General features: G+C 54.9%; 4 protein-coding genes across 6 annotated transcripts; all 4 read left to right on the top strand.

The window, feature by feature from the left end:
• The first annotated feature begins 413 nt into the window (after nt 1-413).
• CSF3R (colony stimulating factor 3 receptor) lies at nt 414-7,368 on the top strand. Of its 2 annotated transcripts, XM_086626116.1 has the most exons (16): nt 414-435; nt 1,335-1,430; nt 1,722-2,021; nt 2,417-2,540; nt 2,680-2,849; nt 3,596-3,750; nt 3,973-4,126; nt 4,239-4,318; nt 4,407-4,620; nt 4,909-5,097; nt 5,275-5,376; nt 5,628-5,774; nt 5,996-6,136; nt 6,283-6,373; nt 6,577-6,658; nt 6,844-7,368. In XM_086626116.1, exons 2-16 carry the CDS (start codon nt 1,361-1,363, stop codon nt 7,366-7,368), a joined length of 2,544 nt encoding a protein of 847 aa, XP_086482242.1. In that variant the 5' UTR covers nt 414-435; nt 1,335-1,360. The 2 variants fall into 2 exon arrangements, with proteins under 2 accessions (XP_086482242.1, XP_086482241.1); XM_086626115.1 differs by lacking the exon at nt 414-435 and having other exon boundaries at nt 1,345-1,430; nt 6,577-6,675; nt 6,828-7,368.
• Nucleotides 7,369-7,612: 244 nt separating this feature from the next.
• MRPS15 (mitochondrial ribosomal protein S15) lies at nt 7,613-14,509 on the top strand. The gene is made up of 8 exons (XM_086626206.1): nt 7,613-7,706; nt 8,555-8,617; nt 9,436-9,511; nt 10,338-10,386; nt 11,174-11,258; nt 12,162-12,220; nt 13,456-13,647; nt 14,349-14,509. Exons 1-8 carry the CDS (start codon nt 7,613-7,615, stop codon nt 14,460-14,462), a joined length of 732 nt encoding a protein of 243 aa, XP_086482332.1. The 3' UTR covers nt 14,463-14,509.
• An 856-nt stretch (nt 14,510-15,365) lies between these two features.
• Nucleotides 15,366-26,277, top strand: OSCP1 (organic solute carrier partner 1). 2 transcript variants are annotated; one of them, XM_086626089.1, is made up of 11 exons: nt 15,366-15,477; nt 17,002-17,031; nt 20,647-20,801; nt 21,448-21,615; nt 22,239-22,319; nt 22,801-22,904; nt 23,257-23,385; nt 23,942-24,011; nt 24,705-24,844; nt 25,598-25,661; nt 26,161-26,277. In XM_086626089.1, the coding sequence occupies exons 1-11, from the start codon at nt 15,366-15,368 to the stop codon at nt 26,275-26,277; spliced, it is 1,170 nt and encodes a 389-aa protein (XP_086482215.1). The 2 variants fall into 2 exon arrangements, with proteins under 2 accessions (XP_086482215.1, XP_086482214.1); XM_086626088.1 differs by lacking the exon at nt 17,002-17,031.
• A 579-nt stretch (nt 26,278-26,856) lies between these two features.
• Nucleotides 26,857-27,446, top strand: LSM10 (LSM10, U7 small nuclear RNA associated). Its single transcript, XM_086626220.1, has one exon. The coding sequence runs from the start codon at nt 26,857-26,859 to the stop codon at nt 27,226-27,228; it is 372 nt and encodes a 123-aa protein (XP_086482346.1). The 3' UTR covers nt 27,229-27,446.
• The last annotated feature ends 75 nt before the right edge of the window (nt 27,447-27,521 follow it).

Genomic DNA, 27,521 nt, shown 5'->3' with positions numbered 1-27,521 from the left:
TCTGCGCCCAGGCAGCACCGCGCTGCGCTGGCAGCCGCGGCTGGGTCTGCCTCCTGCCCTCCCACATCCCCCTGCCCTGTCCCCCAGCCCAGTCCCACGGCTCCGGGGCAGTCGCGGCAAGGATTCGGTTGTGCCACATCCCAGCTGTGCCACGTCCCACCCGTGCCATGTGCCTGCTGCTGGAGCGGGCAGGGTGGGAGGCCGGGCGCTGTTCCCGCCGCTGGATGTGTGCGTGCCACTGGGCTTTCCTTCCTGCGGCGAGCGAGGCGGTCGCAGCCTTCAGGGAAGTGTTTTGCAACCACCTTCTTCAGAGAGTCGCAGCAATTAACGGCACTGGTTTTGAGGAACTAACGGTGAGAGCAGCATGTTGGCAAACGGGCTGAGCACAGTGAGCAGGCGGTGAGCAGCGGCCAGACGCGCCAGGCACGGAGCGAGGTAGGGATGGAGGCCAGGCAGGGATGGAGGCCAGGCAGGATGGGCACAGGGTGCTTGGGTCTGGCTGAGCACCTTGCCCGCGGCTGCTGCACGAGTTGCTCTGCCCTGTCCCCTGCCTGGGACAGCCCCAGGTGCCGGCTGGGTGCTCGGGGGTGGCTGCTCCCTCATTTCCCACAGTCGAGTCCCTCGTCTCCCTCTGGATGTCAGCTTGTAGGGGAGAGCAGCTGTGGGCACCTGGAGGTGGGCACGGTGTGGGCAGCCCCTCATGGGACAAGTGGCTGGCACTGCCAAGGACACAGTCGAGACCAGGCTGGGGCAGAGTCTGAGCCAGTGGCTGGGCAGGGGCAGGGGCAGGGGCAGCCACCCCCCCCGGGGCCATTCGCAGCAGCAGTAGGGTGCAGGTGGAGGGCCAGCACAGGGGAGGGGGCGCGGGCAGGACCCCGCAGCTCCGGCCAGCCCCACTGCGCTGCCATCGGCCATTCGTTTCCCTCTTTTGGCTTATCACCTCTGCCAACCCCAGCCCCGGCACTCACCGTCCGCAAAACCACAAATCTCTGCCCGGCACAGGCTGAGGAGACCCGAGATAAAACCAGCCGGTGCCCATGGCCAGGCGCGGGGCGGTGCGTGGGGCTGAGAGCCCATGGCGGGCTGTGCTGGAGGGGCCCTGCCAGCATCTCACCGCCACGCTCCTCCATGCCAGCGCCTGCAGCGGAGCGGCGCGGGGCCGGGGGCGGAGGTGTCAGCGCTGCACAAGGGCTGCGGCGGAGAGGCTGCCTCCGACGGCAAAAGGACATTTTGCTCCAGGAAGTGTCGATGATGGCAGCGACGCGGCTCCTCCAGCCCACCTCGTGCCCAGCCCCTTCCCGACCCACCAGGACAAGTGGCTCTTTCCGTTCCAGGTGATGCCAAAGCCACGGAGGAGAACATGGCCAGGCGCGGTGCCAGGACACCCTTCCTGCTGCGGCTCCCCCTGCTCCTGCTCCTCCGTCTGGGTGGTGAGTGGGACCCGTCCTGTTCGGCAGCTGTGTGCCCCACGCCCCCCCCACGCCATCCCCACAGGGGCTGCTGCAGGCAGGCAGGAGTGCCAGCAGCACGGTGGGTGCTGGCAGGATGGGGCCTGGCATGTGCCCGCCGGCTTGCCCAACACCCGGCTCTTCCTCTCCAGCAGCTGGGGGGCCCATCTAAGGGAAGAGGCGTGGGTCCCCCTGTCCTGCCTGGGCACCGAGGAGCTGAGATGGCTTCGTCACGTCCGTGCCCTGGCTGTGACACATTTTTCCTGCCTGCAGGGACCCTGGGCTGTGCCTTGGTGGCCGTGGGCTCACCCGTTGTGCCCCTGGGCTCGGCCGTCACAGCATCCTGCACCATCCGGAGTGAGCTCTGCCGTGGCTTGGAGCAGGGGAAGGTCCGGATCACCTGGATGCTGGACAATGAGCCCATGGCTGGGAGTCAGCACCAGGGACCAGGGGGCACAGAGGTGTCCAACCTCACCTTGCCCCAATTCAACCGCACGCGGGCCAAGCTGTGGTGCTGGGTGGAGTGGAATGGGACCAAGCAGCGCGTCGGCATGGCCGAGATCAGGGCGGGCTGTAAGTCTGCTGCTGCCATTGGTCACCTGTGTGTGCCCACGTGCACTTGACAGAGGTGCAACCTGGCACCGGGGTTCACGTGTCTCCACCCCGAGACACACGTCTGCCCTGGGTGAGCCGGGCAAAGCCGTCGGGGTGGGAGCAGCAGCCGGGGCCAATGGCTGATGGAGGCTGTTTCAGGGCTGTGCTCGGCCATGTTCCAGCGCAGCGGTGCCCAGCAGGCAGGCTGCGGGGCAGGGCAGGATTGGGGAGTGGTGGCACGGCAGTGGGGTGGGCACTGCTCTGCAGCCAGGACGGGCACTTCGCTCAGGCTCTTCCACGGCAGTGGGGTGGGCACTGCTCTGCAGCCAGGACGGGCACTTTGCTCAGGCTCTTCCCCGGCCGCTCTCTCCCAGACCCACCTGTGAAGCCCTTCAACCTCAGCTGCATCCTGAACCTCAGCGACTACGGGCTGACGTGCCAGTGGGAGCACGGAGCCGACAGCCACCTCCCCACCAGCATCGTGCTGAAGTGTGGCAGGTGAGCCTCGGGGGGTGCCACGATCCCCAGTATCCAGCCCCTGGCCACCTCTCCTGACCCTTGCCCTCTGCGAGACCACGTGGCAAGCCTTGTCCTCCGCTGAAGGCTCCCCGCGAGCCCACCCCTCTCGCTGCCGCAGGAGCAGGGCCCAGGCAGCGACAGGCTGCACGCCGCAAGGCGGCCACAGCCACTGCACGGTGCCACGCCGGCTGCTCCAGCTCTACCGGCAGATGGAGATCTGGGTGTCTGCCACCAACGCGCTGGGCACGGCCGAGTCGGAGCACCTCTGCATCGACCCCATGGATGTGGGTGAGTGATGGCCAGAGCCGCCTGCCTGGCACAGAGGTCAGGGGCCGGGGAAGGTCATCAGCGGTGACAGAGGGGTATCAGAGTGCCATTAACGCACGTCGGGCTTTTAGCTCGTATTTTATGGGCAAGTTCCCACGATAAATGGCTTGCCGGGATGAATAGACGCCAAAGCCACGTTACAGACTGAGCAGCGTGTGCCGGCGGGTTATGAGCCAGCGGTTGACCTGCCGCACTCTACAACTCTCTCCAGCAATTGATTACCCATTTATTCAGGAGGTCTATTAATAATATATCCAGCTCCTATAAACTATTTATAAAAGGAACCTTCCCAGACAGTGCGACTCGTCCTCCCTGCTCTGCACCAAGGGGAGGGCTGCCATGAACCAGCTGAGCCCTCCCATGCCCGTGCTGGGCTCTCACCCCCTGGCAGACCCAAACGTGGGGCTCTCCTGGACGTGTACCGGACTCCAATCCCACGGGATCTGTTTCTCCCGTGCAAGCATTAACCTCGCTGGGAGCCCGGGCTGCCGAGCGGTGCTGGTGCTGTGCTCCCGGCCAGGGACACGCGCTGGATCCTGGCCCTGCCACGAGCTGTGTGCCCAAATACTTCCGAGCAGTTTCTCCCCATCCTCATCGCGGGGTCCGGGCAGGCCAGCACCCAGCCGTGGCTCACAGTGTTAAACACAGCCCCGTCGAGGCTGTGGCCCCGCACACCTCTCCAGCTCTCTCCTCGGCTCTTCCTCCAGCCAAGCTGGACCCCCCGGCCCTGCAGAGCATCCAGTCCATCCCCTTCCAGACCGACTGCATCAGCCTGGCCTGGGAGGTGGCCCGCAGCAACGCGCACATGGAGCTGCAGTGCGAGCTGCGCTACCGGGCGCCCGAGGACCCCACCTGGGCACTGGTGAGTGGTGTTGGGGCAGCGGGATCAGGAGGGAAAGAGCAGGAGCCGGGACCCTCCCCTCGCTCCCAGCTTGGCCAGCTTTCCTGCAATGGGAGCGCTGGGGTGCCCACATGGGAGGGAGATAGCAAGGTGTCCCCTGGCACGCCCTGCGCAGCACCTGCACCAGGGCCGGACCCTGCTCAAGGCAGGAGCTGGCACAGCTCTCACTCCGGCTGCCACCAGGTTACTGGCATCGTCGGCCAGGCCGGCACCACGCAGCGCTGTGGCTTCCTCTTCGGCACGCGGTACCACTTCCAGATGCGGTGCCGGCGGAGCTCAGCACGGGGATACTGGAGTGAGTGGAGCCCGGGCAGGAACTACACCACTCACGAGAAAGGTGGGAGCAGAGTCGCCCAGGGGATCCCCTCTGCCCGGTCAGGCGGCACGGCCACGGTGGCACAGCCACGCTCGCCCCTCACAGCTGCCCACCCGCCCTTCTCCTGTTGCAGCCCCCGCGGGGAAGCTGGACGCGTGGTGGAGCACTCGGCTGGCGGCGGGCGGGTGGCTGGAGGTGCAGCTGCGCTGGAAGGTGAGCACGGGTGGGCAGTGGGGGCACGGGGGCTGCAGCGGCATCGCCCTGGGGACTGAGCACCCCCGCACACCCTGCCTGCACCCAGGCCCCACGGCGGCAGGAGGCGAATGGGCGAGTGCTGGGGTACTGCGTCGCCCTGAGCCCCAGGAGAAGGGGCAGGGACCCCCTCACCGTCTGCAACACCACCCACACCCAGTGCAACTTCTCCGCACCGGCGGGGACCAGGAGGGTCTACCTCTCTGCCTACAATGCCGCCGGCGAGTCAGCAGCGACCGAGGTCATCCTCCTGGAGAAGAAAGGTGAGGGCAGTGCAAACCTCCCATGGTCTGAAACCTCCGTGCACCCCACCCTGGGGCTCTGCCCCCCCGCCCTGGTACCTCTACAAGCTCTCAAACTGGGAGCTGCTCCCTCGCCCTGCACAGGGGATTCACCTCCCGGCGTGCGCGAGCAGGGGGCTCCCGAGCAGTCTGCCCACGGGGCGCAGAGCCAGGGCGAGGAGCAGGGCAGGCACCTGGGCAGGGGGCACGGGGGCAATGTGGCAGGGGTGCTCCCCTCTCCCATCATCCCTGCTGGTTGTTCCCATGCAGGTCCGCCCCTGGCTGGGCTCCGGGCAGTGCCTGAGGGCGAGCACAGCCTCTGGGTGCACTGGGAGGCACCGCCGGCACTGCCAGCTGCGTACGTCCTGGAGTGGCAGCGGGTGCCCTTGGCACCCAGCCATTGCAGCACCTGCTGGCACATGGAGCGTGATGGGGCCGCCACCACGGCCCTCATCCGGGGTAAGCCGGCGGCTGCCGGGGGGTCCCTGCCCTCCTGGTCAGCTTGGGGGGGTGCACCAGGGGGCTGCTGGATCCACTCCCGGGGTACAGCAAAGGGCAGGTGGGCTGGCGCTATGGGGCAGGCGCAGGGCAGCCAGAGCCCCAAATCCCTGGCCCCTCCTCTGCTCTCCGTTGCAGATGGCATCGAGCCTTTCCAGCGGTACAACATCTCGGTGTACCCCCTCTACAAGGACGCCGTAGGGGTGCCTGTCCACACGGCAGCCTACTCCAAGCAGAAGGGTACGTGTGCTCGCAGCAGCCGCTGGCAGGGCCCCACGGGACGTGCCCCAGACCACTGTGCCTTTGCCTTTCAAAAAGGAGAGCAGCCTTTCTGGATGCTCTCAGCTGGACCGAGCCCCACAGTGGGGTGCAGGGCCTGACGCCCAAACCTCGGGAGTGGGGCTCACCACTCAGCGCCTCCCCCTGCCGGTCCCCCACCCCGAGGCAGCAGTTCCGCACAGCGCCCCGTCGCTTGTCCTGCTCCGTTTCAGCACCGTCCTACGCCCCGAAGCTCCACCTGAAGAGCATCAGCAAGTCCGACGCGAAGCTGTGCTGGGACCCGGTGCCGGTTGAGATGCAGAATGGCTTTATCACCAGCTACACCATCTTCTGGGCCAACAGCACTGCAGAAGTGGCCAGTGAGTCCTGCCTGTGTCACCACCTGCCCTGCCCTCCCCTCCCTCCCACCTCAACGCATTGGGTGGGGACATCAGCAGACTCCATGCCCTCGTCAGAGAGGGTCGGGGGGTGTGTGGGTCCTGTAGAGGGCCCCTCGCCAGCAGAGCCCCAAGGGGCCATGCAGGTGAGGGGCACTCGCAGAGCAGCCCCCGCCGTGCCAACAGCCCCAGGGTTTCCCCAGGTGCCACCGTGAATTCCTCTCTCAGCTCCTTTGTCATCCGGGAGCTGAAGCCGTCGACCCTGTACAAAGTGCACATCATGGCATCCACGGCTGCCGGCAGCACCAACGGCACCAGCCTGACCCTGGTGACCATGGTGCTAGGTGAGGATGTGCAGCCACCCAGGAGGGTGTGGGGATGGGAGGGGACCCTCCAGACCCTGGGTCCTGCCCTGGTCTCACAGCACAGCGGAGCCAGAGGTGCCCCATGGCGGTTCCCCCTGTGACCCTGTGCCCTGTCCGCTTTCCAGATGACATTGAAATCCAGTTCCTCTTCCTGACCCTGGGGCTGATCTTTGTCCTGCTCATACTTCTGCTCATCTGCTTCCAGAAGAACGGGCGGTGAGTGCCAAGAGCCGCCGCAGGCTGGACTGGCCCTGCACTGGGCTGGGCTGCCCTGGGAGTCCCCGTCCCAGGGGCTGCCGGAGGGACGGGGTGGCTCTGGGGAGTGGCGGTGACCCGCTGGGAGCTCAGTGGGAGCTCGGCCAGCCCCAGGGCCACCGCTTTCTGCCCCCTGGCTGAGTGCCCTCTCCTGCGGCTGCCAGGGTGAAGCAGCAGTTCTGGCCCAGCGTGCCCGACCCCGCCAACAGCAGCCTGGGCACGTGGGTGCCGGCTGAGCTCCAGCAGGTGAGACCTGGACACTGCTTCCCTTGGGCACTGCCCGGGCACCGCTCGGGCACGGCACCCAGGGCGTGAGGCCGTGCCGGGATGGGGACGGGGGGCACAGGGAGCTTCCCGCTCCTGATGCTGGGAGGGTGGGCAGAGGAGGGGCTACACCCCGTACGGGCCATGACCACCGGCCGTTCCTCCAGGAGCCTCTGCAGGTGCCCAGCACGAGGGAGCCCGGCCTGGCCACCATTTCCGCCGTCACAGTGCTCGAAAGGGCGGCGGGGAAGCAGCCGCCCGCCGGGGGCAAGGAGCCCACCGCCGAGCCCACCGGCTCCTGGCCCGCCCCGGCCCGGCCCTACGTGCGGCAGGAGGCGCCGGGCCGCGGCGGGGCGGCGGCGGAGCCGCGCGGGAGCGGGACCGGGGGAACCGTCCAGTACGTGCGGGTGGTGGGCGACGGGTACAAGGGGCAGCGCCGCGCCCCGCCGCGCCTCCGCCTGCGCTCCGGCTCCGGTTCCAGCTCCGGTTCCGGCTGCAGCCCCAGCCCCAGCCCCAGCCAGCCGCTGCTCCCCGGTCCCCCGCGCTACGAGAACGCGTGGTTCCACGAGCCCGCCGCTCACGGCTGCCCCGGGGACGGGCACTGCCCCGAGGAGCCGCCCGCCACCTTCCCGCTGCTGCAGGGCCTCCGCATCGGCGGCGCCGAGGAGCTCCACGACTGCCGGGTGTTCTAGCGCCGGGGGCCTGCTCTGTGCGTCCCCTCCCGCCCCTCCCGCAATAAACAGGGACACGCTGAGAACGGCCCGGGACGCGTCTGCGGCGGGACGAGCCCGCAGCGCCCGGCGGGCCCCGGGGTGGCGGCGGGCGGCGCCCGGTTCGCGCCCCGCCCATCGACGCGCTCGGCGCTCGGCTCCTTCGCCCTGGCTCGGCGCTCGGCCGTCGCGCCTGGGCACGGCGGCGGCGCCGTGAGGCCGGGCCATGCTGGCGCTGCGGGCGGCGCTGGGCCGCTGCCTGGCGGGGCCCCGCGGCGGGGCCGCCGTCCTGCGGAGCGCTCGCGGCGGCGACCGAGCCGGTGAGGCGCGCGGGGGGAGCTGGGCCGCACTGGAGAGGCCGCTGGGAGGGAGGGAGGGCGGGAGGGGAAGCGGGGCCCGGAGGAGGAGGAGGAGGAGGAGGCGGAGGCGGCGGGCGGGGCCGGCGCCGGCGCCGAGAGCGGGGGGAAGGGGCGGTGTTGGGGGCGGCCGCGGGGGGAAGGAGGGAGCCTGAAATGGCCCCGAGAGGGAGCAGGCGGCTGGGGGACCTGGGGTGCTGCTGGGCAGGTGGGGCCGGGCTGGCGCTCCAGGCCCCGGGGGGCAGCGGGCAGGGCGAGGCGAGGGCCAGCCGGCCCCGAGCGTGCCGCAGACACGGAGCCGGGCCGGGGGCTGCCCGCTGGCCCTGCCCTGCGCGCGGTGGGACCCGCGGGAGAAGCTCAGGCGGCTCCGAGGCCGGAGGCCTCTCGGTGATCAGTCGGAGAGCCGGGCCAAGCGGCGGGCAGAGCTCCGGCGAGGCTTCTGCCGGTGCCGTTGCTGCACGGCACGCACGGGGTGGCGTGCGGAGCCCTGCGCCCTTCAGATGAACACAGTTTAGCTGGGGAGCCCTGGCACTCTCTGCTCGGTGTCTGTCTCTTCCTGCTGCTGTGTTCTCACCATTTGGATTCAGATCACCCTGAAGTGGCACAGCCTCACCTTTGGTTTGGCACTTGCATGAGAACCACGCTGAACTGTTCCACACCACTTCGGGACAAAAGACCTGGGCTGGCCACTGATCACCTTGGACTCTAAGTGCTTTGACTGATTTTCTGGTACAGACTGGGCAGTGTTTAATGTGTACATAACTAAAAAGGTGCACACAAGTTTGATAAATCTTTTATTTTCCTCTGTCAAGCTTGCAGTCCCTTCATTCAGACAGCCAGATGTTACGCCAGACCTGTGAGAAGAAAGAGGAAAGGTATGTCAGGATGAACGGGTCCACGTGCAAAACGTTCTACTGACGATGTTATCGGAGTTGTACCCTAACGCCACAGGAAGAGAGGGTATTTGGAGAAATTAGGGATTTTCACTTTAAAGATGCAGAGGTCATCATGAGAAGAGAGAGGAAATATAATCCCTGTTGCAGGATTCTGCCATCCTGCAGCTTCTTGATGAGTGTTTACAAGGGTGAGGGAGCCAGGCTCTTCTTGGTAGTGTCAAATGATGTCATGAGGGGCTGTGGTCCCAAATAGCAGCTTGGAGATGTTCCAGCTGGACACAAAAGGAAAAAGAAGTCACTGGGAAGACAGTGCAGTGTGGGAACACGCTTCACACAGGGGCTGTGGAATATCTGTCCTCAGAGGTTTTTGAGGCTTTGCGAGACAAAGAAATGATGACAGTCCCACCGTAAAGGGGAGATTGGACCAGAAACTTCATGAGGTGCCTTTGTAAAGCTTTTTGTGGTTCTGTGCTTCTAGAAATAATTCCTTGCAAAAGTTGCTCAGAAAATTCAGCAGCTCATGGACGTGTGGGAAATAATTGTCAGTAGCAAAAGATCAGTGATCTTGGTGGACTGTAGACCATGTTGTAAATCCAGAGTGCTGAAGACAAGAGGCTGGAACCAATTTTATTCACTCAATTCCTGCTGTCTCAGCTTGATCTCTTAAGCTCCGTCTTCTTGTTTGGAGAATACAGTCTGTTTTCTTTGCAGCTTGTTTCCTCTGATGTAATTTGCAAGCATGTTCAGAGCTCCGACTTTGTACTGCCCTTTCTCAGACGTTAATCTTCTCTTTGTAGACATCCCCAGCCATTTGGATGATCTCCCTCCAACAATGCTCAAGAAAGATTATGCCAATGTCCCGATAATCAATAGGTATGGTACAGGGAGAGGGAATGACTGTTCAGAGATTTGTATCGTACACACACACGACCACAAGACGTGGAAGCTGTCACCTGCTCAGTAGTTAATTAATGCTCTGTGGTCACTGGTATGCAATTTAGCATAAAAATTGCAAAGTCGTTTGGAAAGTCAAATTTGCAAAAGCAGTCGCCGATCAGGGTTATGTAAGGGGCTTGTTTAGTTAATGCAGGGTCAAGTGTTGATTGCCCATGTCTTCTGTGGACTTGGTGGTCCATAGAAAAAAGAAATAATCTTGAAATACTAGAAATAATCTGTGCCTGTCCTGAACTCAGATGCTAGAGAGTGAATAGCTCAAAATGAGTAGCTGCTTCTGACATGTGGACCTGCTGTTTAGCATTTCTGTGCTTTGATTCCAGAAATGCTCATGTGTGGTGCATGGAGAGCCCCCAGTGGCATAACTGAGACTTGCACAGCTCTTTGGAGGAGCCAGTCTTGAAATTAATTATTTTGTCCTTGTGCACTTACTTAGGGGTTAGTCTTCAGCACCCAGTTTGCATGTGACGTGTTTGGAATTGATAAGACTTCATCATTGTTTGAAATAACTGCGTACCACAGCAGCAAAACTACTCAGTGCTTCTGTAATCTCAGCCATGATTTTTCTTCGGAATGCAAGAAACAGTTTATGGCTGACAGGTTTGGGCAGGGAGGAGGGTTGCTGTAAGGTTGTAGAGTCAGTTAAAGTTGAGAAAAGTCAACGTGTTCTGAAAACCTAACCTCACTTGTGGTGATCAATGTACTTTGTTTCTAGTTTACAAACTAATCTGCAATCTCCTTGCAGTGTTGACGATGTAGTGAGAAGACTGTTGTCACTGGAAATGGCAAGCCAGGTTAGTTTCATTCTACTTGCATAAAAAAAATGAGATTTGTGACCACGTTTGTGTAAGACTTGTCTGTATTGTTACGTGCCTTTCACTTACTGTAAGTGTTGCTTGGTCACTGCAAATCTGGGGCTGTTAGATACATCAGAGTGATAAGTCATGTATGCTCTTAAGATTTTTCGTGCAGTCGTCTTTATGATAATCACGCGTACTGAATGAGAGAAGAGAATATTAGGCAGTCGTAGGGCAGATGAGCTGTGCTGTGTTACTGCTGATGGTTGGCCTGTGTTCTAGAAAATGGTACACCAGGCAGCAGATGTTCTTCACATCACTTTCACTTCTTGCATGCCCATAAAACAGCACAATTACCTTGCCAGTTGTAAGGCAGCACAAAGATCTTACCATTCCTTGCTGCTTACCTAAGCTTAAAAAGATGCAAAAAGTAAAAGCTACTTCCGTGTGAGACCAGCTTCAGTTCTCGCTTCCGTTGATGAAAGCAGCGGGGCCTCTTCCACACTCTTCCTCTGTAATCTTGGATCGAAGGTGTGTCTGGACTTTTGGTTTGAACAATGGTGACTCTGTGTTCTGCTGAGATCTTTTTGTGCTGCTTCGCTCTGAGCACTGTCCTACAAGCAGCAGGTCCTTTTTTTGCGTCGCTTTTTACACGTCCTGTGATGGACACTGAATAAAGCTGTTGATTACAAAGCCTCTGTCTGGGCATTTGGGAAGAGAGCTGGTGTGCCTCAGACCTTTGGTGTTCCTGAGAAAGTGACAAGCTCTTTTCTGTCATCCACAGAAGGAGAAGATGAAAGTAAAGACACAGCAGCTGGTGGAGAAGGTCAGGAGGTCTCCCAACGACAATGGCTCCTTTGAGGTGCAAGGTAAGTTAAAGTAGAAGGATATTGTTGGCAGATGATACATCTCTGCTTTTATTCCGCTGTTCCCACCCCAGCACTTCAAGTTTCCTGGATCAGTTAGAGAATCTCTTTCAGAAGAGCACCCAAGAGGCAGGTGGGCTGCAGCGTGCCCTGGGGGGTCTGTTCAGGGTTTGGGAGGTTGCAGAGGCAGTGCATGCACTTTCCAGCAGATCCCTGCTGGGGTGCTTTGCAAATTCCTACTCATACCCACCCTCCAAAGGCAGCGTGTGCGTTATTCTGCTCGTAGTGCTTGTATGACATGAAGCATTGCACTGCGTTCGGAACCAGAATGAACTACTGGATTTAGCCATGGAACCCAAATTTCCCTCTGCATCAGAGAGCTCTGGCTGAAGCATAGTGTAGGGACAGCGCAGGGGTGAAGGCCACACTGCCACTGACCATGATGCCCTCCTTCATCATTAATAAAGGTCTTCAGTGTCTCGGGATGCCACCAGCACCTTTCTCTGAACCCTGAAATCGCAGAGAGCTGGCTGCTGCCCTTAGAAAGAGCCTCTTCATTTGTATCTGTTCCTTCAAAGCGTAAACCAAGTGCAGTGAAATGAATGTAAAGTCACCAATAATTGAGTGCAAGAAACATTTAACAGCTAAATTCATCTGAGCTGTTGTTAAAACTTTAACCTCTAATTAAGCAGCTTCATAACAGTAGCAGTTGTGGCTCGGGTTATGTGGGTTGTAGTTAGTGGTTTGCTGGGCACTCAGAGGGCTGTGCGGTGTGTTCGCTGTGGCACGGCGGGTGCCCGGGAGAACAGCAGTCCCCAGCTGGCAAGTTGAAGGGAATGCAGGTGGTCCTGTCTCACTCTGGAAAGCTGCTGCTCTCACACGGCTGCTTCTGTCTGTCCTTTGTAGTCGCGATGTTGACTGCCAAGATACGCACCTACGAGGAGCATCTCCAGAGGCATCCCAAGGTAACCGTCAGTAATCCGAGCCCGCAGGGCGGAGACAGCAGCTGTTCAGGTGGTTTCCTCAGCTTGGAACAAAGGGATTGTAATCCCAGGGGTTGTGGCTTTCCTAGGAAGGTCTATAAAATAGTTATAGCTGTTCCCTGGAGCCAGTCTGGGAAACTGCTGGCTCAGTCACAGCTACGTTCTCACTGACAGAAATTTGGAGTGTGTTCTTTTTTCGTTGCTGGGTTGGTGGCGGTGGCTGAGCAGATAGATACCTTTGAGCAGACCTGAGCTCAATTTATCCTTGCTGCAGATGTGGCTTCACGGCTTAGTTTTCCAGGTAATTAATGTTCGCACTTCCGCAGCTGCGTTCTCTCTGTTCTGCCTATGAAAATTTCAGTGGCCGGGACTGTGTTACTGTCACAATGGCCACTGCCCTGCCTGAAGCTACCTGGGTTGAGAGCCCAAATTCCAAACATTGCAACTACGAGTTTAGGAGCAAGATACATTAAAGACTCTTTATGTAGTGCAAAAGGTGGGAAATGGAGTAATTAACTGCATTTTTAAAAAGTGCATAATTATTTGTTAATCATAAAAGCTTGAAGGGTAAAACAGAATAGAATTCAGTTTTTAGAAGAAGCTAGAAGTTGTACGAAACGTTTTGGCAGAAGAGACCTTTTAAAATTGGATAAAGCCTGTTTTTTACACAAACGGCTCGTATAGGATGGGGAAATTTGTCCCATGGGGAATTGCCCTGGATGGCATGGTTCGAGCTATGCATATTCTCTTCCAAAGAACAGCCCAAATGGTCAGATAGAGCCAAGTCACATTTTATTTTCACATTTAATTTCTGGAAAAACAAAGGTAAATGCTTCCGTGTTATTTCTGGAACAACACATTTCAGAGGAAGCAGAGGTTTTAGCCAGTAGACCTTCCCTACAGCCTTTGCCTCCAAGCCACTGCAGCTTTTGCCACCACCTGGAACTGTGTATGAGCTGAGAACAAGTCCCCAAGGTTGGGGAGGAAGGTGCAGACACAGGATGAAGAAAGCAATTTCAGTGAAAAGTAAATTAAGTCTTCTCAGATCTCCTTGTAGTGACCTAATGTGCTTGCAGTATCTGCCAAGAAAAATTGTTCTAAGATACTGTCCTTAACCTGATTGTTTCCTTTCAGCCATAATCTGCTTTACTCTAAGTAATTTATTGGGATGGAAGTATAATCTGTCTGCAATCTAGTGAACATTCGGCCCTTTGCAGGACAAAAATAACCGTCGCCGCATGCTGATGGACATAGACCGCCGGAAGAAGCTGCTGGCGTATCTCCGCCGCGTCCGCTACGACACCTTCGAGAACACCTGCAAGCAGCTGAACATCCAGTACACCCCGCGCCCGCCCTACACCCGGAGAATCACCAAGCGCTGGGTGGTGAAGAAGGCCTTCTGCATCAAGGTATGGGGCGATCTGAGAGTGCCGTGTAGCTGGAGCAGGAAAAAAGTCGCTTTATGGAAGGGCGCAATTAAGAAAAGACTGATTGATAGATCGTTTTAATCCATAATTTGAGGAGACAGTGATAATGTCTGTGGAGAAACGCACAAGCTTGGCAAAGAGCTCTACGAAAGACAGTTGTGTAGTGGGCAGTGACACGTGCTGTGCTTGAGAACTTCGGGTTGTGCTATGAGTTTGCTCAGAAACGTGTGTTTCAAACCAGCTTTGTTTCAAAGCCTGGTGTAGGGACTAATATGGGAGACAGTTAAATTGGATGGCAGCTTTGGAACGGAAGTGGGTGTGCCCGCTGTCTGCTCTCGGTTGCTCTAAATACATGGGTGTAACAGCTGTGTGCAATACATCTTGGTGCAACTGAGCAGAATCAAAAAGCTGGATGTGCCTCCAGTCTGTAAATATTAAATTTCAGTCCAGTGAAGTTATCACCAAAAGACTGGGTGGCTGTAACGGAGACCTCCGATGGGCACCCTAAAACCGGGCTGGCTGGAGCCCTGGAGGAAGCGCATGGGGAGGAGTTGCTCTTGTGCCCACCCTGCCTCCGAGCCTCTGCTGCAGGAGCTGGGATCCGTGCTGCAGGTGGTGGAGCAGCTGTGCTCAGCAGCAGGCAGCCGTCCCTCCCCTTCTCTCACCTCCTCCTCCTCCTGCAGGTTTTTCAGGAGGTGCGGAAGCTGAAGGCGCAGGAGAGGCTGAAGCAGCGAAGAGAGCAGCAAGCAAAAGCTGCGAAGGAGCAGGAGGCGCAGGGCGAGGGGACGCCGGTGTAGCGGCACGTCGGGGCTGTCGCAGCCGGTCCCTGACAATAAAGAACCACCCGAAGCCTCTTGGCATGCACTTGTCCGTGCCACGGGGAGCGCCGGGAAAAGTGCAGCGAGGGGGTTGAGTGGTTCAGAAGTTTAATTTTAAGGCTGAGGTGCTGGAGTGTGATGTGAGCGGTTCAGTTGGTGAGAGAGGAGTGCCAGGGGGCAGGGGTGCCCGTCTGTGTGCCCCCCCGAGCCGTGTCCGTGCCTGGTCACTGCCCAGCAGCCGGTGGGGTTGTGCTGTCGAGCACTGACCCAGCGGCTCGGCAGCGTTCGGCCGGGATTTGGGCAGTGGGGTGCCAAACGAGGTGAGGTGCTGCTGGTTTGGGCACAGAGCAGCTGTGCCAGCAGCTCAGGACGCCGCTCCCTGCAGGAAAACGCGGGTAGATTCGGAGCTCTGCAGCTGCAGGAATCCTGTTCCTGGTCAAATCCGTAATTCCCGTGCTCCGGTGCTCTGCCCTCCGGCACTCCCCGACTTGGCCACTCCGTTGCACCAAAGCCGCTGTTGCTGGTGACTGGGGGAACTGGTGCTGCGATCCCGGCGGTGCCCGTGGGCCAACCTCCCGCCGCAGGTGCCAGTTCCCGCGGCTGTGGCACACACGGTGCGCAGGTGGCACCGGGCTCTTTTTTTACTGTAAAACTTCATTATTTTAATAATTGCCTCACGATTTTTTCGCTTCCCCCGTGCACCAGAACCGAGGAATCGGCGTTTTAGGATTTGCGCGCGCGCACCGGGATGCGCCGGGCGGGTGTGCGCACGCGCGGCGGGCGGGCACGCGCAGGGGCGGGGCTTACTCGGCCAAGACGGCGCCTCCCGATTGGCCCCTCGGCTGCCTGGCAACGGCGGCGGCGGCGGGGTCGGCGGTCGCCATGTCGGCCCGGGCGCTGCCGCTGCTGTTCCTCAACCTGGGCGGGGAGATGCTCTACATCCTGGACCAGCGGCTGCGCGCCCAGAGCATCCCCGGGGAGAAGGCCCGCAAAGGTGAGCGGCGGCGGCGGCGGGGCCCCTCCGGAGCCGGGCCGGGCCGTGCGGGGCCGGTGCCCAGCAGAGCGCCGGGATGTCGGTGGCGATGTCTGTCCGGGCCTCCCCGGCAGACCGGCCGCGGTTCTCTGGGTGCGATACGGGAATAAACGCGCGCGCACTGGCCGTGCTGGTGCTGGACGGGCGCCGGGAAGTCACGGAGCGTCGCAGCGTCTGGCGGCGGAAGGGGCCGGCGGTGCGGAGCGGGGAGGGGGGGGTTTGGCTCGGATTTGGAGCGAAGCCCGTTGAGTTCCCGGCTCTCACGGAGCTCCGGTGGGCGCAGCTGCCCGGGGGCGTTAGAGAAGCTCATTGTGAACCGCGCGCAGCTGGAGGACAAATCCGACCGCGTCCTCGGCGTGTCGGTGCTGTCTGCAGAGGTTGGAGCTCCGGAAATCCGCTCTTGGAGTCAAAATCACTCGGGATCTGAGTGGCTCCATCCAGGTCCTGAGCTGTTTCAGGAAGACCAGATCGCTTTGCAATCCAAAGTAGCTTCCAGGAATCATTTTGTAAAGCCCGAGCAGAAGCAGCACGCGCGATTATAAAAACTCCAAATAACATAAATACGGGTCCTGAAACCCTTGTCCGGCTTGTATAAAAATCTGTCGGCCCAGCATTTTGTCAGAATTACTGTGAAACTAGAGCCCTGTGCACACACATGCGCAGGCAAAAATGCCAGCTTACAGCTGAGCATCTCTCTGTTTACCACTTCTTGAATTAAAACAGCTTTGCTTTTCAAAATCCTTGCAGCTTTCTGCCCTGGGATGAGGAATGCGCTTCAGGAAGCTTTAGCATTTTGTAATAAAAAAATCAACTCAGTATTAACTCACTATTGAAGAGGTTGTTACTGTTTTTTCTTCCCCTGCCTCTCCAATGTGAAGAAATGCTAAACAGGAGCAAAGGTTTCCCTACAGCAGTGCAATTTGTAATTATTCATGTGTGTCTTCAGAGAATGATCTGACAAAAGTTTACTACTGTTCATAAAGGCCTGAGTTTAGAGCTTAAACTAAATTAGCTAGACTTGGTGGAACACCTTAGCAGGAGAATTAGGTCTGTACTAGTTGATCTACACGTGTGTTTTGTCTTCAAAAAAAGTTGGGTGTCAATTTTACTGAGATGTGGCTTCATCTGCACTGAGGTTTTTGTTAATGCTTAAAACTGTTCACTCAAATATGGTTCACTTGTAAGTGCAAAAAAAAGCTGAAAACTTTGCAAGCTCAATGGAAAACTTGCTCAGATTCCATCAAGGGTAAAATTTTCTCTCCATTGGAGCAACAAGACTATTTCCAAGGGGAGGCCACAGTTTTGTGAAGGTGAAGTGAAGGTGTCAAGAAGAGTTGGTTCTTGTCAAGCGCTGAATGCTGATGAGAAAAACAAAGTCCAGTAGTTAGATGATTTTTTTTTTTTTTAGTTTATTTCTTTTATTCTCCTTGAAACGATTGTTCTTACTTCTTGAACTGATGTTTTTGTTTTGTATGCTTCGTGTAGATGAATGGACAGATGTGGACAGGAAACGAGGTACTGTAATCTCTTAGCTGCATGCGGCAGACAAACACCACTACATGCACACATGAGGCTCATCGTGCGTGAACACCGTGTGCTGTTCCTGCAGCCCTCTAGTCACAGTGCCAGAGATGAGTAGTGCTGCTCACTGTTCATTAAAACGCACTTTCACTACAGATCTTGGAAAAAAAATACACAGTATCTCAAAATCACGTGGCTTCAAAAATACGTTGCTAATTTAACCAAGACTATCAATAGATCAAAACCCTTTATCGTAGCAGACTTTCTGGCCAAAACGATATTTGGATTTTTCTAGCATCATATTAATGCAAACATATAATTGTGTGAGCATTGTGAAGGTCGTTTTTCTGCTTAAATGCAGGAATATTATGTATACTGCGTTTTTCTAAGTTTTTTTCTAAGTCAGTGCTTAGGGTTTTGATGAGTGAAATCCAGGGAAGATTTAGGGCATTTCCATCCAGCTGCTTATCCACCTCTGCTGGTGGTCACCGCCCTGGCAGTGACGGCAAAGGAGCAGGTGCTCACGCTTCAGCCAAGCTCATCTCGACCGAAGTTACCCCTGAGCCATCAGGTTGGGCAGTGGAGCAGCTGAGGAGTGAGCGTGCGCTTCCCCGGGCTCTGCCTTGGAACGGCCCCCTCCAGCACAGGGACTGGGCAGGAGCTGGATGGGGAGATGAATCTCTCTGCCTAGCAAAAAACCTGAGATGGTGGAACATGAGTAGAACCTTCAGTGTCTTTTTGAGCAGCCCTTTTTTGAGAGAGATCGGGGTTATGATTCGTGTTTTTCAAAATAAGCGTCATTTGTAGGTTTTGAATATTTACTGAAGGTAAATGTTGATATCCTGGAGTTTGCCCCAGCTTTTTTTTGCTACCGTTACGTGCTGTTTCCAAGAACACTTTTTTCCAGCATTTACTATCTCAAAAGTCTAACAGATTCCATGTTCCTCGCTCACCACATCCAAAACGATGAGGAGTTGCGTAAAAGCCGTGTTTGATGCTCGCGGCACAGAGGCAGACCCCGCAGTGCCCAGTCAGCTCCTCCTGCGGGAGAAAAGCGTTTGCCCCTGACGCGGCTCGGGGCGATCTCCGAGGAGTTACAGGGAGCTACAGCCCAGCCCGTTGCTGGTGAAGCCATGACGAGGCGTTTCCGCTTGTCTTTGCCCCCCTTACGAACTGTGAACCCGTAGCAAGTAGAACGTGTGACTGTTTTGAACTCATAACGTTCCCTCTGCTGCCCCGAATGTCCTCCAAGGAGCAGGAGCATAATCTGGACGTAAAGACTCCAGTCTCATGTTGTGCATCTGAGCCATGTTCCGTGACAGACGTTGGAATGTGTCCGTCACCGGTGCCATGGCACGTGTAGGCAAAAACCACCGTAAATCCTCAGCCTCTCTTCTGTCCATCGCATTGTCTATACTTGGTGTCCCTCTCCCCATCCCAGTTGATGGAACCCCTGCTGAACTGCTTTCTGCTGTGTCGCTTGGCGTGCCATTTTCCCTGAGCTAATGCTCCTGCCTTTGTTATTTTCCATTGTCGGAGTGGTGTAAGTATCTCCCCAGGGACACCTCTGCTCTAAAATCTCTTTGCTGTGTCATTATCAAACATACCGTGTGAGATTTGCCCTTTACCATGATTTTTTTATGTCTTTCTCAGTTCTTTTTATAGCCAATACAAGAGGTTTAATTTCAGAAGATAATTTATATGAGGCTGGGTGTGAGGTTAACACAGATCTTCCAGTTCCATTGTGAATATCCACCAGCCACGGTCAGTGTCCTGGGACGTTGTGTCTCCTCATGGTTTTGGTTATTAGTGACTCTCCAAAGACAGAGGAGAAGCCTTTGTGCAGACAACATATGAAAGCAACGTAAAAATATTTTTCTTGATAGCAGTATAAGGCAAAAGTTCTTACTTTTGTCATAATGGATTATTTCCAAAATGAAATATGTACTAATGCATCTAATACTAATGCACTTGATCTTCTCCGGTGAAAAAAGTGGGAATTTTTGCCTCAGACTGCATGTAAGGGTTGTTTTATGGGCAGTTTATCTGAACAGAAGGGAAGAAGAGGAGGGATTTTTTTCCCATTTGTAATGAGGTGTATTTGTAGTCCATGGTGCTCAGAAGCGGAGCTCACATCTGTCTGTATTGTCTGGGTACTTGGAACAGGAACCAGTAAGCCCCATTAGGTACAGCGCAATGGCTGTGGAGATGCGCGTGCCACCAGTGGCGTCCACCAGCCTCGCAGCAAACCTGTAAGGATCAGGTTTGAGCAAACAGAGAATTGCATCAGGAGGCACTTGCCCTCTGGAAAACAGCTGTTTGTGTCCAGGTCTCAGTGCCCACAGTGTTCCAGCAATGTTCCCAGAGAGTTAATCACCTAAGACAAGATGGAGTGAGTGGGACATTAACTTCCTGTGGCTGTTTGGGAGCCTCAGTACAGCGGGTGTGAAAACCTGGGTGTCTAATCCTCCAGTGAGTAACTAGAGCAGTACTTCAAATAGCTGATCACTACCACTGTGTGTACGTTCACTTTTTCTCCTTTTTTTTTCTTTATTACTTCTGCTGAGATTTTTCTAATCCATCAGCATCGACTGAGCTTCAGTAACAGCCATCCGCTTAGGAAAACTGTACAGTAATTGTACATTACTGCTTGTACAGTCATCTGTGAATTGAAAGAGAAATAAATCTTTATGATAATTCTGTACAATGTATCAGGTCTATGATAAAATTATGAAATCCAGCACAAAAGCTAAGATACTGCATCTGCTTGAATCACTGCAATATGTTTTCTATCTTCATTGCATGAAAAGCTCGATAACCAGAGCACAGCCCCATACTCAGCACTCCTGACCTTTGCATACTCCTGAGTAAGTCACATAACAATTCCATGTGTAAATTTACACGTAAGAAATGAAGCACTCGTGAGGAAGTGGAGAGTTCTGTGCTTTTGAACTGCTCCAGTATCTGCAGATGTTGCTGTGCAAGAGCCCTGGCTGGCCTGACGTAGGTCCCAGTGCTATAAATGCTTCCTTAAATACTTCTCAGTGTTAATCCATTTAACACAAATACTTCAAGGAGCCTTGAATCATTCAGGATCTTCTCTTTGGAAGAAAAATAGACTAATGGTGTGAAAGGCTAAAGAGAGAACAAGCAGAGTCAGCTAGCGATAGTTTGCAAAACTCTAGAGCGATGCAAAACAGTCTTATGAAGCAGAACTGTAGCTTTTAGAGATAATACTTGTCAAAGTGGCCTGGAAACACCGTTATTTAAAAAGGGAAAAGTGCTAGTCGTTGCTGTGAAAACAAGGCGACAAACCCACTCTTATTGCCACTGGAAAACAGGGTTTGTTGTCTACAGCTCGAGCAGCATCTCCGCCCCTGGGGACAGTCAGCAGGAATCGTGCTGCTCGCTCAGCATGTGGGTTTGAGGAAACATTGCATTAAGCAGCGATGTTCCTCCTCCTTTTTCCTTCTGGGGCTGTCCCCACTTTTCACAGGTGAGCATTCATGTCAGTCCTCGCAGCCGTCAGTGTCCGAGCCCTCGGTGTGGGATGGATCTGGTGAACGTGCTGTTTGAGAAGCAAAAACCAGAGGCTCTTTGTCTTTGCAGTTATGAATGACATCATCACGACCATGTTCAATAAAAAATTTATGGAAGAGCTGTTTAAACCACAGGAGCTCTATTCCAAGAAAGCTCTGCGCACAGTGTACGACCGGCTGGCTCACGCGTCCATCATGAGGCTGAACCAGGCGAGCATGGACAAGGTACAAGCCCACCTGCCCCGTCCCGCCCCGCGCTGGGCTGCCCGCGGGTTCCGGACGGCCGTAACTAGCACGCGGCGCTGTGTCACTGGAATTGTGAAGCGTTTTGCAACAGCTCTTTCCGTTTGCTTTCTTGGGAAAAATGGTTCTCAGCCAAGGAAGCTTTGGCAAAATCCATGGTAGTATCAGATATTTCAGTACCTCAGTATTTCTGCTTTAATGTGTAATTGATTTTAAGAGGTTCAGTAAGCATTCTTTATCAGATTTTTAAATATATGTTTAAAATATATACATCTGCAGCTGTGTATAAATACATATATTTCTATATTGACACTTTTTTGCAGTTGCAGGTGTTCTAATTTTTGCCTGCAACAGTATATCCAGCAGACAATTTTGAAAAAAATTGTAGTAACTGGATCACCTGTGAGACCTCTGCCCTGGCGTCAATGTCGCTGACATTGGCAGTGGTTTTAAAGGCAGTCGGAGATACCAGCAGGAGGGCTTATTTTCCTGGGAAACAAAGCTAAAATGGTTCTTCTTGCCATAGGCAGGTGTCAGCCCGAGTGTCCCAATCCCTCTCGACGTCAACGGGAGTGGTGTCGCGCTCTGTGCTGTGATGGAACCTGGGTTTCCCTGTGTTACTTTGCAGCTCTACGACCTCATGACCATGGCTTTCAAATACCAAGTGCTGCTGTGCCCTCGGCCCAGAGACATTCTGCTGGTGACATTCAACCACCTGGATGCCATCAAGGATTTCGTCAGTGATTCTCCGGGCATCCTGAACCAGGTGGACGAAACTTTCCGACAGCTGATTGAAGTAAGAATTCTTAGAAAAATGGTGGGACACACTGTTGTTTGAGATGATTTTTTTTTCTTTCAAGCTAATCTTAGAGACTAAACACTGCATCAGTAAGTGCCATATCAAGTGCGGAGGTTGGTATTTCTGAACCTCAGGGAACCATCCAACCAACCTTCCCCTCTTTTTAACCTGAGGGAGACCAGTTGGCCTCCCAGTTAGCAGCTTTTGCTCATGTAACGGCTGTAATTCTTTGGACAGAGAAGATGAGTGTCCCAGTGGAAGGGAACTGGTTTCATAAAGTGTTAAAAGTTCTGGGAAGTCGTGAAATGTTTCCAAAGGGCTTCTGGAGAGGGAGATGTCTACGAGTCAAGTGTTATTTTTCTGCTGGCCCAGTTTAAATCAATACACTGCTTATTCAGCCTGATCAAAGTCTCTACTGACTTCAGCAGACATTAAATCAGTCCCTTAGTCACGGATAATAATTACTGATAATGACCAGCAGCCTCCCTTCTGTCATTGCTGCTTCCCCTGCCACACACGGACCGGTTTGGGCTAGCAGTATTCTGATACTCTTGTTTCCACCTTCGCCTGTTGGACATGGAACACTTGCAAAGCCTTACGTGGTGGGTTTTCTTTTCCAGACGTACAGCCGTCTCTCTGCTGGTGAACTTCAGCTCATCAGGCAAACACTCCTCATTTTTTTTCAGGACATGCACATAAGGGTAAGAGCCCAATTTAGCCAGTCAGTAAGAAGAGAGGGGCGTTTGTGGCTAGAATACGAAGGTGTCTTGTCATAATTACACTGTAAGTTTGGGTTTGTTACCTATGCTTTTCAGTCATCTTGATGTGCTTGCAATTTCAATCTTCAAAACTTTACAAATCGAGCACATTTACTACAATAATAACTCTAAAATGCTATGAAAAAAGGAATATCTACTAGTACAGGTTTGCTAGTTGATAAGTATGTTTTTCCTCTTAGTAGAAACTTGATATGAAACTGAGAACCTGAGCTTGAAGTCATGGGGCTTGTTACTCGCTAAATAAATTGATCATACTCAAGGGCATAAATCTCTGTATATACATCAAAATCTTTAGGAAACCAATCCCAGTCTAGACAGGAAGGCTTGCAGCCTTCAGACTTCAAGGAATTCTAATCAGAAGAAATGTAATTGATTTTCTAGAAGGTGGAATATTCTTTTGCAGGTCTCTATCTTTCTGAAGGATAAAGTGCAGAACTCTAATGGTCGCTTTGTGCTGCCCATATCAGGCCCCGTTCCTTGGGGTGCAGAAGTTCCGGGACTCATCAGGTGCGTTCTGAACCACTGTTCGCAGTGCCGGGCACGTGTGGCTGCTCACGGAGGACCAGTCAGTCCCACAGGTCTCCTAGGGATCCAGCTTAGACTGTCATTCATGTTGCCTGGACAGGGGAACCTCCAGTACTGTTTAAAGGGCAGGATTTGGGACTAAGTCACCCAGCAATGAAATACTAAGCTGTTTCTGGTGTCCTCTACTCCAGTAAATTAGCTATTAGTCACTTAGTCACTTACCAATGTACAGAATAGGGTTTTATTCCTGTTTCTCTTGTACAGTAAGCAGAGGAAGTACTGAAAATCAGTAATAAAACTACTAAATATGTCTCAATAATGACTTGGTTTTAAGGATGTTTAATCGCAATGGAGATGAAGTTAGAAGAACTGAGTTCACCACTGGTGGAAATTATGTTACTCCACAAAGGGAAGGATCTTTTGAGCTTTATGGAGACAGAGTCCTCAAACTTGGAACAAATATGTAAGTAATTTTTGTCCTACATAGAAGCATGAAATAAACATTGATGGTTATTGAATTGTTCACGAGCACATCTTCAGCCTTGTGTGTTTAGTTTTGCCTCTTCTGCTATTACCAGCTCGACTGCTTTACGAAGCGATGGCCTGAAACAGAAGGTGTGTGGATAGATGTGTATAAAGAGCTGTCAGAAAGAGCAAAAGTTTGATTTATGTCTGCAGTAGAGCAGAGTAAAGAGCGTTCTCATCTGGTGCTGCATATTCTGTGAAATGGAATTTAATTTTAACTGCTTTCAAGAAATCCTTTATTTTCTCCATGTTTGTCTTATGTAATTTTTCTGTTCACACAGTAAGACAAAGCAGTGTTCTTTCTTACAGCTCTGTCGCTCGTACATTTAATGCCTCAATACTCCTTGGAAGTGAAATGTAACTTCTCATTTCAGTTACTTACAGTCCTCAGAAAAATATCCTAAAATTCATATTTAGATCCTGTGCTGCTCCCTCCAGTTCCTGTATCCCATACAAGTAACAGGCTGCTCTTCCTCGTGTGTTCTTCTCTCCAGGTACAGCGTTAGTCGGCCAGTAGAGACACACATGTCAGGATCATCCAAAAACTTGACATCCCATGCAAAGGTCAGTGTTGTTCTGTTCCTGCCACTGGTTAACTGGTTAACCGGCCTGTGTCAGTGAGACCTGCAGCCGGTCACACGTGGTGGGAGCATGTCCTTTGACCAGTTTCACCATGTCCACCAGATTTTACATTCTGCTTCCCTTGGCTCTTCATAGATGGGGACACTGAATGCAACACCCACATCCATCATCTCCACATCATTTACTGTACAGTTCTACTGTCTCTCCCTTTGTTCATCTCCTTTCTCAGGGAAACAATAACCATCTTTTTAGTCTACACTTACAGGATAAATTCAGGAGAACCTGTTCAGCTCTTCTCAGAGCCCCATCCAATCCTCCACGCTCCCATTTGAGCTAGGGGAAGGGCTCAAAGTTTTCCTAAAGAATCTTACACACAGGCTTATGCAATGGTGTACTTGCTTCCTATTTTAATCTCTTCAGAAAACAGAAAGCTGGGTTTAGAGATTTCTCAGCTGTTCCATTTAGCTGGAAAATTATCTTGTCCTGGGTTTATAAATTCAAGCAACCATTTTAAATATATAGCTGATAATTACTAGTTATGTGCACAATCTGTACCATCAAGGATGCAGAAATGTATTTATATCACTCTGAAGAACATTTATGTCATACCAGAAAACACAAACATTATTACAGTCCTCATCTCCCTGGTAACCTGACCATTGCTGTTTTCTGCAGGAGAATTTAGCCCCTAACCCACTTGCTAAAGAAGAACTGAACTTTCTGGCCAGGCTGCTGGGAGGTCTGGAGATCAAGAAACCTGGTGGCAGCGAGACAGGATTCCGACTGAACTTGTTCACAACTGACGAGGAGGAAGAGTACGCTCGAGTCCTTCTTGGTCTGGGGTTTGTGCTGGAGGGCCATGAGGACAGCCTTGGAGGCTGAAGCAGGCCCTGACCAGCTTTAGGGATAGAATAGCAGGTTTTTAGCATTTTCTTACGCTGGCCCAGATGGTGCCTGCAGGAACAAAAGAGGAGCAGTTTCCCTGGCTTGACCATTTTGTTCTGGCTGTCAGCGAGGAGAACCATTCCCCTTACTGGTGTCTCCTGCCATGCACGGCCTTGAATTCCCTCCAAGTGACGCTGGTGGCAGCAGCAGGTGACGATCTGTGCTTAGTTCTGTTGGAATCTGACAGACTCTTAGATCTGTCCTCTGCAGAACAGAGACATCCCTTCAGCCCTTTTATTTCTCCTCTCCCCCAAATACATCTATGTATTTCGGAGATAAGAATATAACTGCTGGGGGTGGTGAGCCTGCCAGGTGTGGACACGGTAGCCCCTCCTGGCAGGGAGCACAAGGGTATGAGACTTTTTGTTGTCATTTCTGCAGAATGTTTTTACCTACTTTTAATCTCAGCTGCAGAGATGTTCCTGCTGTTCTACACTTAGCAGAACAAATCTGGGACAGGGAAGTCTCCAAACTGGGGAGACAATTAAATACATTAATTTCCCTAGTAGGAACAGGGACATTTTCCAAACTTCATGCCTACAGGAGCCTCGTGAAATCTGATTTTTCTAATTTACTTGTATGCCTTGATGAGATTAAGCACTTTTTTCATGTTTTTAATCAAGACACGCTGCATTGACCAGACCAGATGAGTTATCTTACAAGGTTGTCAACATCGAAGCCACGCAGGTACGTACAGTGTGTTTCAGATCCCCGATTCTCATCGTTCCTGCCTTGCTAAAGGCCGAGTTTCACCCAGACTACTAACTTAAAAAATACCTTTTTTCCCCATTTCGTTTAAGCTCATTAGTAAGTAACAGCACTAGGGATTTGTTGACTATTTAATACGAGAACTTAAAACCTGACAGACATCACAGCAAGGTCTCAGCTGCACAGGCTGGAGAACCGCTGCTGGATCATTTCCCTGCTCGCGGTTACAGCGTAACGCCTGCGGCTCTTTTTAACGGGGTTCCCGGGCATCAGCGGGCAGCTGGGCATGGCCCAGTACAGCCCAGTGTGGCCCAGTACAGGCCCGCGTTAGCAGGTGGTGGGGCAACCCCAGTACCCCCAGTACGGGCCCACGTTAGCAGGCGGTGGGGCACCCCCCAGTCCCCCCCAGTAACGGCCCGCAGCAGCCAGCAGCCGCCCCGCGGGGCAGGCGGGCTCAGGCGCGGCGTCTCTCCCGCAGGAGCCGGGGCGGCGGGCGGAGCTGTCCCGCATCCTGGGGCAGCTGGAGGTGGCGGAGCCGCGCCCGGCGAGCCCCGAGAAGGGCGAGGAGCTGCTGGCGCTGATGGACGGGCTGTGAGCGGGGCGGGCGGCGGGGCGGGGCGGGCGCAGTGCGCAGGCGGGGCCGCCCCTTCCTGCCGGCGGGCGAGCGCGGGCGGGCGGGTGAGTGTGCCAAGGGAGGGGCGGGGGGGTGAGTGTGCCAGGGAGGGGCGGTGAATGAGTGTGCCAGGGGAGGGGCGGCCGCAGCACATGCCCGGGTAAGGGGAGGGGGCGAGCGGAGTGCGTGTGCAAGGGGAGGAGGGGCGCACGCTCGCGTGGGCACGAGCAGCGTGTGAGTGTGCAAGGGGGCACGTGCAGAGCGCGAAGGGGAGTGTGTGGGTGAGTGTGCAAGGGCGGGGGGCACATGGAGAACACGAGTGACAGGTGGGAGAGTGGCGGCGTGCAAGTGAGTGTGCACGGGGGGGACCCAGTGTGCGGGGGGGCACGTGGAGAACGCGAGTGACGTGGGAGAGGGGCGGCGTGCAGGTGAGCGTGCAAGGGTGGTGTGTGTGCACACGAGCGTGCAAGGCAGAGAGGGCGGGTTTCCCCAGGGGTGCAGAGACGGGCACCCGGCTGGGGCACGGCACGGCGTCTCCCTCCGCCCCAGCACAGCCGCGCGATGGAGGTCAGCCACTCCGTCAAGGAGCGCACCATCGCCGAGAACAGCCTGGTCATCCTGCTGCAGGGCCTGCACGGCCGCGTCACCACCGTGGACCTCCGCGACGAGAGCACGGCCACGGGGCGCGTCACCAACGTGGACGCCTTCATGAACGTGCGGCTGGCCGAGGTGACCTTCACGGACAGGCAGGGCACGGAGTCCTGCCTGGACGAGCTCTTTGTGACCGGCAGGAACATCCGCTACGTCCACATCCCCGACGAGGTGGACATCAGGGCCACCATCGAGCAGCAGCTGCAGGCCATCCACAGGGTCCGCTACTTCGGGGCCCGTGACAAAGGCAGGAAGGAGTTCCCTCGCACCAAGCACAAGTGAGCGCCTGCGTTGCCCGCAGCGGGACCAGGATGGACCTGCCCCTTTGGCCGGACTGCCAGCCGCCTCCACACCTCGCCCCGGACATCCCGCCCAGGAACTTGGGGCTCTGCTGCTACCCTGGCCGGTGCCTGCGGGGAGCAGGGTTGTTTTTTTCATTAATAACCCTGCTTGAAAGGGTCTGTGACCTCTCAGCTCGTTTCCTGTTCGTTGGCAGCTACTCGTGTCTCTCCTCTGGTGGCCTTGCAGTTCTCAGATAAACAAAGCCCTTTTGTCCACAGTCGCAGCCTGGAGTT

This window comes from Tauraco erythrolophus, chromosome 24 (assembly GCF_009769465.1).
Source record: "Tauraco erythrolophus isolate bTauEry1 chromosome 24, bTauEry1.pri, whole genome shotgun sequence".
In the NCBI taxonomy this organism is placed as follows: Eukaryota; Metazoa; Chordata; class Aves; order Musophagiformes; family Musophagidae; genus Tauraco; species Tauraco erythrolophus.
Note: the sequence above shows the minus strand (reverse complement) of the source record. Positions and strands in the feature narration are given on the sequence as shown.

What these genes read in the sequence shown, in the direction of transcription:
- OSCP1 (XM_086626089.1), top strand. Translation starts at nt 15,366, where the DNA reads ATGTCGGCCCGGGCGCTGCCGCTGCTGTTCCTCAACCTGGGCGGGGAG. An exon ending in AGATGTGGACAGGAAACGAG is followed by an intron (nt 17,032 to 20,646) that starts GTACTGTAATCT and finishes TTGTCTTTGCAG; the next exon opens with TTATGAATGACATCATCACG. An exon ending in TCAACATCGAAGCCACGCAG is followed by an intron (nt 25,662 to 26,160) that starts GTACGTACAGTG and finishes TCTCTCCCGCAG; the next exon opens with GAGCCGGGGCGGCGGGCGGA.
- MRPS15 (XM_086626206.1), top strand. Translation starts at nt 7,613, where the DNA reads ATGCTGGCGCTGCGGGCGGCGCTGGGCCGCTGCCTGGCGGGGCCCCGC. An exon ending in TCGCGGCGGCGACCGAGCCG is followed by an intron (nt 7,707 to 8,554) that starts GTGAGGCGCGCG and finishes TCCTCTGTCAAG; the next exon opens with CTTGCAGTCCCTTCATTCAG. An exon ending in AGAAGGCCTTCTGCATCAAG is followed by an intron (nt 13,648 to 14,348) that starts GTATGGGGCGAT and finishes CTCCTCCTGCAG; the next exon opens with GTTTTTCAGGAGGTGCGGAA.
- LSM10 (XM_086626220.1), top strand. Translation starts at nt 26,857, where the DNA reads ATGGAGGTCAGCCACTCCGTCAAGGAGCGCACCATCGCCGAGAACAGC.
- CSF3R (XM_086626115.1), top strand. Translation starts at nt 1,361, where the DNA reads ATGGCCAGGCGCGGTGCCAGGACACCCTTCCTGCTGCGGCTCCCCCTG. An exon ending in CTACACCACTCACGAGAAAG is followed by an intron (nt 4,127 to 4,238) that starts GTGGGAGCAGAG and finishes CTCCTGTTGCAG; the next exon opens with CCCCCGCGGGGAAGCTGGAC. An exon ending in CAGCACTGCAGAAGTGGCCA is followed by an intron (nt 5,775 to 5,995) that starts GTGAGTCCTGCC and finishes GGGTTTCCCCAG; the next exon opens with GTGCCACCGTGAATTCCTCT.